This window comes from Orycteropus afer, unplaced genomic scaffold, assembly GCF_000298275.1.
Source record: "Orycteropus afer afer isolate SDZICR_OR568_19922 unplaced genomic scaffold, OryAfe1.0 scaffold00018, whole genome shotgun sequence".
Taxonomy (NCBI): domain Eukaryota; kingdom Metazoa; phylum Chordata; class Mammalia; order Tubulidentata; family Orycteropodidae; genus Orycteropus; species Orycteropus afer.
Window position 1 is genome coordinate 19,103,657 of NW_006921605.1, and position 11,179 is coordinate 19,114,835.

Consider the following 11,179-nt stretch of genomic DNA (forward strand, 5'->3'; position numbering starts at 1 on the left):
GTAGATACACTCCTTGGAGAGAATAATCATGGGAGAAAGAAGGGCTGCTTATACACAGGGAGACAGCTTAGGGGGCAGGAGTGCATGGAGGTATGGACACTGGGAAGAGGTAACTATGGGGAGGAAGTGGGAGGGGAGCTGTTGCATTGTGGTAAACTGTGATCAACGTCATGAAACAGTGAATGTGAAATGCTGTATGGAAAGTGAATTTGCTCTGTAAATCTTCACCCAAATCATAATAAAAAAAAATTTTTTTTTTTAAATATGTATCAGAAGCTATGGCTTCTGAGTGATAGCTTCCCTCCCTTCTCAACATGATTCTCTTTTTGCCTTTCATTCAGCCTACCTTTGTCTGAATTTTTTTTTTTTCTTTTCTTATTTTTACCCTTTCACCTTTCTTTTGAGCATCCCTCAGGCCTGTCAGTATTATCCACAAGTACTGCTCAGTCTCAAACATTGAATTTGTTCTACCACTTGGGCTTGGACCTTTTCAGCCAATGCCAGTTCAATATAATAGCAGGCCACTTAGGTTTAAAAACTATGTTTCAAATTCTCCTGTTGGGAAACTGCTAGGAAGCCTGGAGATTTCAGCAATCCTGAAAACATGGTCTCAACACCTGAGTGACTCAACTCCAGGACTTTGAAAAGTCTTCTCCATTGCTCATTTCTGAGATTCCACAGGAATCTCAATACTGATTACGCTCAGAATTGAGTTTCCTCAAATCTTACTTAGCACAGTCAAAGAAATTCCTCTTGAGTTGGTTATTACATGACCGATTAGCTTTTTTAACTAGGAGCTCTGGTAGCACAGTGCCAGAATTCAAACCCACCAGCTACCCCTCGGAAGGAAGGTTGGGCAACCTACTTCCGTAGTGATACTGCCTCAGAGACCCAAGGAGGGGTCCAACTTGATGGCACATAACAACAACAACAGCTTTCTTAACCAGTGACATACCTAGACATGTAAGTAGTATTGATATTGACACTTTTCTAGAGATGAGATCAGTACCAAGAACAATTTCTGTTAATTTGGGTAGAATAAAAAATTGTCCAAAAGTATGTTAAAATATGATTTGTTATGAAATACCACAGCAAAATTTAAAGGGTGGGCAGATGAAAAAGGACTGGCAAAATGCTGATAATGTTGAGGTTGGGTGACAGGTCCATAGCAGTTCAGTATAACATTCTCCCTACTTTTGTGTGTGCTTGAGATTTTCATAATAAAAAGCTTGAATCAATGTCATAGGTTGAACTGTATGGGACTGTGGACAATCAACCATTTCTGAAGTACAAAAGTGGCAATTTCATATGGGTTCCACAAAATACTCTAAAATTTAATAAAAACAAAAATATGCTAAGAGATAGGTAAAACAGAAAAGAATATCAGAAAGAAATTGATATATATATGGATGGGAACTAGACTACACTGTAAGTAGGACAATTGGTTATCATTTTTTAAAAGTACATGACATAAACTCAAATTGATTAAAGATTTGATTTAAAAAAGTAATACTAGAAGAAAATATAGGATTAAAAAATATTGGAGTGGGAAGGTCTTCCTAAGCATAATATGAAATATATACATCAAAACAGAAGACAGATTTGCCAACTAAAATGAAAATTTCTGATGATAAAATAAACCGCTGACGTTAAAAACTACAAACATCAAACTTGGAGAAAATATTGGCAAAAATCAACGTGAAAAAGACAAATAATAATTTAAAAAACAAAACAAAACAGGCAAAGGATATGATGAAAGAATTCACAGAAGAGTTATGAATGGCTAATAAACCCATGAAGAGACATTCAACATGATCAGGAAAATGAATATTAGAACACTTTCTGCTAGGATGGATGGAATCACACTAGTCACTCAGCCACGGAGCTCTGTACTTCCAGCCCTGCTCCATGCTGGGAGGTAAAAGTGTTTGGTTTTTCACATTTTCCCTCCTCCCCAAAGTGGGAAGTGGTATAACCAGAGGAAGAAGCCATAAGCCACAGGAAAGAGGCATTTAGGCCACTGGATTTTAATGAAATATGATCAGATAATTTCTTTCACGTTCTGACAGATTAGCTTAAATCAGTGGGCAACATAAAAGCCTTCAGTATCTTGAACTGCACTATTCAATATGGCAGCCATCAGCCACCTGTGGCTACTTAACTTAAATTAATTAACTTAAATTAAAAATTAGTTCTTTAGTCATACCAGCCACATTTCAAGTGCTCACTAGCCATGTAGGCTAGTGGTTACTGTACTGAAGAATACAGTTACAGAATATTGCCATTATAATAGAAAGTTCTATTGGATAAAGTGATAGAATATTACTATAAATCATAACCAAGCCTTCATGAAAAGCCTAACATCTCAGAAAGATAATTCCTCCATAACTTTTTCTTCATTTATCACCACTTTTCATTTTTGGAAATTATATTGTTGGCTATATTAGTTTCCCTCTACCAGGCAATCCATCCATTCTGTAACCCTTCCATTATTCCCTCAAATCAATCGTCCAAGCAGTGATACTGTTAGGTGCTGCCTAGATGTGGATGTTTTCTGGAGCTTTTTGAAAGAATGGTGTATGAATAATGTTGTTAGGCACCGTTGAGTTGGACCCAACTCATAGTGACCCTTCCTTGGGTTTCCAAGGCGATACCAGTACAGAAGTAGATTGCCCAACCTTCCTTCCGAGGAGTGGCTGGTGGATTTGAACCGCCAGCCTTCTGTTTAGCAGTCAAGTGCCTTAGGCACTACGCTACCAGAGCTCCTGTATGAATAATAGCTGACATAAAGCTAATTTCCAAAATGTGAAGATAACTGATATCTCCACTGTTATGGTTACCTAGTACTGCTATGACAAGACTATATCACAAATGGGATGGCCTTAACAAACAGGAGTTTATTCTCTCACAGTTTAAAAGTCCAAGTTCAAAGTGCCAGGCTCTAGGGGCTGGGTGAAAGCCTCTCAACCTTGGGGTCCAGCTCTGCCTCCTGCTCCCAGCCCACTGGAGCTAGAGGCATTTCTTCTCTTAGATGCTGGCTGCTGAGGCTGACAAACCCAAGGTTGACAAGTAAAAAGGTAAAGTCCCGATGTTACCAAACCACACGGCAAGCCATTAATTTAAGACCATTTTAAGTCCTAAGGTTGGCAGAGCATGGCAGGCTGCTGAACAACGACAAGGGTCCAAGCTTGCCATCAGCTAGAGACCATTCCCAAAGCTGCTTTTTATATATGGGAAGCAGACAACATACACAAAGGCAGCTATTCAGCTGCTCCCAGTAGATTCCACCATGGAGTTGGAATCATGGGGAATACTACATCCAGCTGCCCAGCCACTCAACCAGGCCCAGCCAAGTTGACACACAAACTGAACTACCACACCCACTGACACCAATCACCCACATGATACTTTCTCTCTCTGACCCTAACCAACCAGAGCTGGTTATCCACAACTTAGGACTTTGTCCTTTCAGCCTCTGCCCAATAGGCAAATGCCATCCTTTAGGCTGGGTCTCAGTGCACCCATTGGATTCAATAATTCACTAGAATGAATCATAAAATTCACAGAACCTATTACTTATACTTACAGTTAAAGGATATATGAAAAGAGATGTCTCAGGCAAGATATGGGAGAGGTCCTGGGACAGGGCCTCCACTGTTCCCAGGGACATGTTGCTTCTTGTCCCATTCATGGATATTCTCACCAACCCAGGAGTGCCCAGCAGAGAATGCTCCAAGGTTCCGGGTCCCCTAGTCATTGGAAAAGAGCTCTAGTGGTACACTGCCTAAGGCATGTGACTGCTAACCAAAAGGCTGGCATTCAAACCCACTAGCCACTCTGCTGAAGGAAGACTGGGCAATCTATTTTCATAAAGATTTTCTACTTTGGAAACCCAAAAGGAGTTGCTATGAGTCTGAATAGACTCGATGGCAGTGAGGTTTTTTTTTTTTTTTTTTAAAGTCATTGGGACCTCAGTGAATATGCATGACTTGGGCCTTTATGATTAATCCTGTAATGAATATGCATGACTGCATTAGACCCTTCTCCCTACCTAAAATTAGTCCACTGGGTTTGGGGCCTGTGTAGCCCCTATTTGCCCAGCTATTTTGGAAAACAAAAACATCTACATTGCTTGGGTCATTTTTAGAAACCAGAGTCAAAGGGCCAAACCAAGTTCTTTGTCCCACAAATGGCTTCCATTAATTCCTAACAGTAAACTACACCCTCTTCATCAAGGCCTCAGCAACAGTTCAAAAGGAGCCAGTCCTTCTGGATAAAATACCAGGAGACCACTGAGAAGTCCCTACCACACTGCTGGAAAAGGATCAGGCTCAGAGATAAAATTCTCTTGCATTTAGTCTGGCAATGGGCCATTCAAAACCCCACCAAGCAGTCCAAAACTCTGCTCAAGATGAGAAACCAGGACTTCCAGACACGATAAGATCACATCGACTGAATAACAGGCATTTTTAGGCCAGTGCTTCAAAGAGGGTCTAACAACTGTGACATTCACCCCCATCAATGTTGTGCCATTAATGTTTCCAAAAGGAAGGAGATCCTCACCTACAAGCCTCCTCTTCTGCACTCCTGCAGCTGAGAAGGAGGAGGTCAGGGGTCTGGTCCCTACCCTTCCAAAGCAAAGGAAAAGTCAGCCACCAGAATGGATACCTTACACAGACAAACAGGAAAAGTCACTCCTTCTTTCCTCTTTTCTGTAAATTCTGATTCTACAAGGGCCTACAATACTTAACTAGATACTGTCCAAACTTCTTGTGAAAAGTAAAGAAAGCTCACAATGGCATTCTCTAGAAAATCCTAAGACTTGAAATACACAAAACCAGAGGAGGGAACACTGCTAAATAGGTAGAGACAAGTACTAATTTGGATGAAGGGAAGGGCAATGTACCAAAAGTGAGTGATCAACATGGTGACACTGAGGAAGGGGAAGACAGATAGGTACATGGGAGGTGCAGACAACAAAGATAAACCTTTTCGCATGTAAAGTACTGCATTGTCAGTGATGGCAAACATTGATCTACAGGTGGACAGGATGAATGATCAGGTATGACTAGGCAGGGGAAGTATGTCCATGACCATGTACAGCGTTGGCAGATGATGTTTCTACATGCATATTTGTGTGTGCTGTAAGAATGACTCGGTACACAGTAGAGCTGACAAGGGGCAAAGTTGTGGTGGCTTCTCGGCTACAGCCAGCTACTCTAAGGGAGCAAGTATTTGGACCTGTGGGCTTGGGACCATGGTCACAGGGGACAGCAAGCACAACTGGCATAACATACTATATAAGAACATTGTTCTACATCCTACTTTGGTGAGTAGCAACTGGGGTCTTAAAAGCTTGCAAATGTGCAAGTGGCCATCTAGATGCAACAATGCGTCTCTCCTCATCTAGAGCAGAGAAGAATGAAGAAAATCAAAAACACATGGAAACAATTAGTCCAAGGGACTGGCAGACTATGCAATCCTCAACCTATATGACCATGAGACCAGAAGAACTAGATGGTGCCCAGCTACCACTGTCAACCACTGGGAAAGGGATCAGCGCAGGAGATCCTGGATAGAGTGGGAAAATAATGTGGAACAAAACTCAAAATCGTAAAAAAGACCAAGCTTACTGTTACGAGTCTGAAAGAGCCTGGTGAGACCCCAGAGATTATGGCCTCTAATTACCCTTCAGGTCTGGAACTGAATTCACTCCTGTGGCTTCCAGCCAAACAATAAATAGGCATAGGGGGTGAATATTTACATCAGGTAGATACATTCCTTGAATAGATCAATCATTTGTGAACAGAAGGACAGTGCTTACACAGGGAGACAGCTGGGGCGGAGGAGGCGGAGTGCATGGGAAGGAAGGACACAAGGAAGAGGTAACTAAGGGAGGAAGTGGGAAGAGAGCTATTACTCTGTGGGGAATTGCAGTCAATGTAATGAGACAAAATGTGTATGAAATGCTGCATGGAAAATGAAATTGCTCTGTAAACTTTCACCCAAATCACAATTAAAAAAGAAAGAAATACACAAAACCAGAGCTGTCTGGCACAGAGCACCCTGAACTTGGCTTCCTTGTACCAAAGTCCACTATAAAGTCCTTAAGTCCACATATAGTAATAGTACACAAACTGAGATGCTATGGCCCCTGAAAACAGCTCCAAAAAAAGAGAGTGTAGAATTTTAAAAACCTTGATACCTCTCAGGGCTTCAGAAGCCCATTCCTGCCTGACCACCTTAAATATCTGTGGTTTTGATCTGGCAACATCTCTGAAACCAGACACATATACTTTCTCAGTGTAAGTCTGCTCACTGTAACTGCATACCACTTTGGGAACAGGGAATTCAGGAGAGCGTAACTGCATAATTAGGCTCTGACACAATTGAGCTTTTGATTTCCTATCTGCTTCTAAAAACTGCTGCTTCGAGTCTAGCCATCTCTCCAAAACCTATGTAGTCAGGTCAGAAGTGTGAAAAGCAGCAATGATGAAGTGACAATTTAACTTCCCTGCTACTGGCAGGACACAGGAAGAGCAGCTAGGGACAGAGCTCAGAAGACATTCCCCCCTCCAGGCCCGGAAAAGCCCTGGAGCCCAGGGCAGCAGCAGGACCCTGGCTCCGCAGACCACACTTTCCACAGTGTTTCCACTGGGCAGCCTGTGACAACCTTGCAGGCTGTGAGTATTTTTTTAAGGGAGAACAGCAGTCACCAATCTCCTGTGGAGCTGGCTTCAAAGGAGGCTGACAGTTGCCAGGAGCAGAGTACAAGTAGTACAAAGACTGTCTGGAGTTACCAAGGTTCTGTGGTGGGACTCTTAAAGTAGGAGACCCTCATCCTCATGGGCACAGTCGCAGACTCTCCAGATACTCAAAAAGGAAAAAGTGCAGGAGGGTGTCAACAGAAGAGAATAGCAAAGAGTGGGGAATAAAATCATAGGCAATTATATGCACACGTGCCATGCACACATACACACAGGGTCCCAAATATCCCATACCAGAGCTCTGTATGTTTTCAAAAAGTTTCCCCTTAAACAACTTGAGAGATTAAGTAGAGTCATATTTTTCTCCACTGAGAACTTCTACCTTGACTTCCTATTTATTAAAAAAAAAAAAAACCCAACACAACTAAAATACTGAAAATGGAGGAATGGACATAAAAGTTTTGTAATGTTATTTTCACTTCTTTAAGATGATTCAGAATATAGACCAAAAAAATCCCTTTCTGTATCCTCAAAGGATCTGAAATCTTTCTTTCACAAGTGATGGTTCAATGCAGCTTCCCATGACTTAGGGACTTGATAGGAAACGAAGTCACCAACCTGGGCCCTGAAGCAGACAAAGTCAGGGTTACTCTACTAGAGATGGGAATGGCATTAGGTCATAGGCGAATCCTGATTGCCCTCTAATGCCCCCAAGTGTCTGAGTACAGCAGAGCTCTGGTTTCCATCCATAACACGATGGCATTATGCTGATTAGTAAAACATCAGCAGAACAGAGCAGAAAGAAGACATCAGCAGTTGAAACGATTTCTAATTCTCGGAGAAGAAACTGGTGTAATTCGCAGGTCAAGCCAAGGGTGAAATTCTCCTTTACGCCCAATCAACTCCATCATGCACAGGGTCACTACCGAGAAACAACTTCCACGAGCTTCATGCTGTGAGAACTTGGGCACCCGTGAACACAGCCACTGATCAGAAGGCAGACTTACCGCCTCTCGCCGTTGTGCTCAAACTTGATTCTGACGTCACTCTGCCAAAAAGAATGATAGACAAGTTAGCGGCGTCTCTGGAGGTGCTGCTCCTGCCATTCCCAGGTAAACCTTGGCCGTTCCCTTGGCAACATTAGGCAGACATCTCTGGTGGCTCACGCTCCTTTTCTTTACCCAAATAGGCATTCCTTTCCCATGAATTGCAGCCTCGTGGCTCTAATCTTAGGAGTGATAGCCTTGGGACAGGATCTCTAGGGAGATGCCCGTGCTCTGCTGCTCTGCTGACATGCCACTTCTAGCTTCGTGCACTGCCTCCAAAACTGGCTCTGGAGTGTCCCTCACTACATCGTCTCCCGACCAGGACACATTTCTTTCTTGACTGATGTGACTGAATAGAAAAAGAAATCTTGGTACTGACATGGCTGTAGTAGACAAGTTACTTATCCTCTGCGCATCAGTTTTTCCATCTGTAAAGTGGGGCCGAAAATACCTAATTTACAGAGTCACTATGACAACTGAATGAGGTGATATAAATAACATTCCTGCCATACAGCACAGGTGCAATACATGGTGGCTGCAGCAGGAGCTATTACTGTGGTTGCTACTGCTGTTGGTTACCAAGATCCTCCCAAGGTTACCCAGTGGCGGTAAAGCGGGACTCCGCACAAATTAACTTTACACATGGTCCCCCAACCCTATCTCAAATGTCTATCATGGGTAGCCTGTAACCTCCATGAGGGCAGGGATCATATCTATTTTGTCTATGTCCTCCCAGTGCAAGGCAAAGGAATGTCTGTGCTTAATAGTATTTATTAAATGGATGAATAAACTGAAGGACAGAACTCAGTGTAAGCATCAGAAGGAAGAGGAAGTAAAAGTGTTAGAATTTTTTTTTTTAAGTGCTAGAATGTGAAAAGGCAAATCAAGGAGGAAGAGAGTTTGCAACCAGGCACACCAACAACCTGAGGGAGTTAAAGAATGGCAGGAAAAGGGAAGAGATATCATGGGAGAAAAGAACAGACAAAGAGGAAAAAGACTGCCAAGAAACCAGCAAAGAATAGAGATGGAAGAGACAAAGTTCATAATCAGTGAATGAAGACTACACTGGGAAAGACAAATGAATGGACTGTGGCTTGGAAGAAAGAAGAGAATGTGAGAGTATCTCAAGGTGAGGCACATGGCAGACACAGTGGAGGAGAGAAAAGGGCAAGGATTACAAAGGTAGGGTGTGTGCATAAAGGACTCCCTCTTCCTCAAGAGATTAAGGGGTTGGAATTCTCTTTAGTCCCAGAAAGGATGTCCAAAGAATTGGATCATTGTTTCTAATTTATACTCTTCAAAATTACTGACTATATATTTCAAGAAATATTTACTGAGAAGAATGCCAATCTCTTTGATGTCTGGCTTTTGTAGAAGATAGCAGGATTCTCAGATCTGCTTCGCTAGTCAATCTATTGTGATGTCAAATGTCATGTAGCCTCTGGAAAACTCCACTATACATTCCTGACAGAATGGGGGTGTGAAAGGTAATATCTTAGTATTATTATAAAAATAGTATTGACATCATGGACCTCCTGAAAGGGTCTTGGAGACCCCCAAGAAGTCCCCAGAACACACTATGAAAAAAATAAATGAATTAGAATATAACAACTGAAAGAAAATTTCCCATCCTCTAACCCTGTTATTGTTGTTGTTGTTAGGTGCCATGAAGTCAGTTCCAACTCACAGCAACCCTATGTACAACAGAACAAAACCCTGCCTGGTCCTGCACCATCCTCAAAACGGCTGCTACACTTGAGCTCACTTTTGTAGCCACTGTGTCAATCCATCTGTTGAGGGTCTTCCTGTCACTCTACTTTACCAAGCATGATATCCTTTCTCCAGGGCCTGGTCCCTCCCAATAACAGGACCAAAGTATGTGAGACAAAGTCTTGTCATCTTCACTTAGTTTAAGATGAGGAAATTGGGGCTTAAAGAGCTCAGTGTCCCTGCAAAGTCCACATACTCAACAGTAGACATACTGAATGACAGGCCTGCAATGTGATGACTTGTCCTTTAACATGGACCACTTTATCCATTAGTAACACGTGAGCACAGTAAAACTGAGCAATTACTAGGCATTGTTAAAAAAAAACCACCACCATCTAGTTGATTCCGACTTACAGTGACCCCCGTTTTCCAAGGTTTCCAAGGTAGTAAATCTTTACAGAAGTAGATTGTCCAGTCTGCTTTCGCACAGAGGCTGGTAGGTTTGAACCACCAACCTTCTGGTTAGCAGTCAGATGCCTCAGCCACTGCTACCAGAGCTCCTTAGACATTGTTCTAAGCACGTTAAATTAAATTAATCCTCACAACAAGTACAATACATTCTTACTTTACAGAAGAAAAAAAACTGAGTTACAATGAGGCTAAGTTCCTTAAAATCACATTGCTTGCAAGGGCAGAGCTAGGATTTGAACCCTGGAACCCTAACTCTTAACTACCATGCAATGCAATGGTACAGCTGAAGTGTCACACTGGCAAACGAGGCTTATTCTACACAGAGATGCAGGGCTTCAATGAGGGCATTGAGGGAAGAAAACTATCAAAGGATCTTTTGTGACTTTCTTTTTTTGGAACTCACAGTGGAGGAGATGGAAAGCTCCCCGTATCTGGAGTAAGTGATGGAGCACAGCCAGGAGACTGGGTACCAGTCATGCAGCAAGCTGTGAGGCTTGGGGAACCAGCAGTGGATCGGTGACTGAGGCTGTAGGTAGACAGGGATGGAGGAGGTAGAATGCAGGGGAACACGATGCCACCTTGTTTGGACTCCAGGTGAGCGTGAGTAGGTCTGTCTGGACACACGCACATCCAGGAAGACAGGGCAATATGGTGAGGAAGTTACTGTGTAGACTCAAGGAACAGATGAGTACAGCAGTTTTTCATTGTCCCCTTTTTCTCCTTTCCCCTGAGATGCTAAGCAGTCACTATGGCGAGGGCCTCCAAAGCATGGTGCCTGAGAAACGCTGCCTGGCTCTGACATGCCATATGTAGCTTCAAACACTCTATTTCCCCAACTGGCTCTGGAGTTCCTCAAGTACTAACCACGCTTTGTAGCCCTGTGTATCCCCACAGTGAGTGAGGTTACCACATCCTTTCACCTACTTCTGCCTATGGCTCAGGATACTTTGAGGTAGCTCTCATTCATAAACTGGGACAATATGTATATACACACCTATGAAGGAATGCAAAGGAGTCCTGGCAGCACAGTGATTAAGTGCTCTGCTGTTAACTGAAAGGGCAGCAGTTCGAACCAACCAGACACTCTGTGGGAGAAAGATGTGACAGTCTACTTCCGTAAAGATTACAGCCTTGGAGACAATGGTCCTATAAGTTTATGAGAAGGATCAGAATCCCCAGGAGTATAGTACAACTGACAAGGGGCTAGCTTATGGTCACTGCTTGGTCACAGCCAGTTACCCACAG

At 42.8% G+C, this 11,179-nt stretch overlaps 1 protein-coding gene across 1 annotated transcript in view; it reads right to left on the reverse strand.

The window, feature by feature from the left end:
* The window catches only part of MAP3K3 (mitogen-activated protein kinase kinase kinase 3), a 69,155-nt gene that overhangs the window by 39,311 nt on the left and 18,665 nt on the right, over positions 1-11,179 (reverse strand). The window contains exon 4 of the mRNA XM_007959738.2: positions 7,715-7,755. Within this exon, the coding sequence (XP_007957929.2) occupies positions 7,715-7,755 (41 nt within the window). The remainder of the gene's footprint in view (positions 1-7,714; positions 7,756-11,179) is intronic.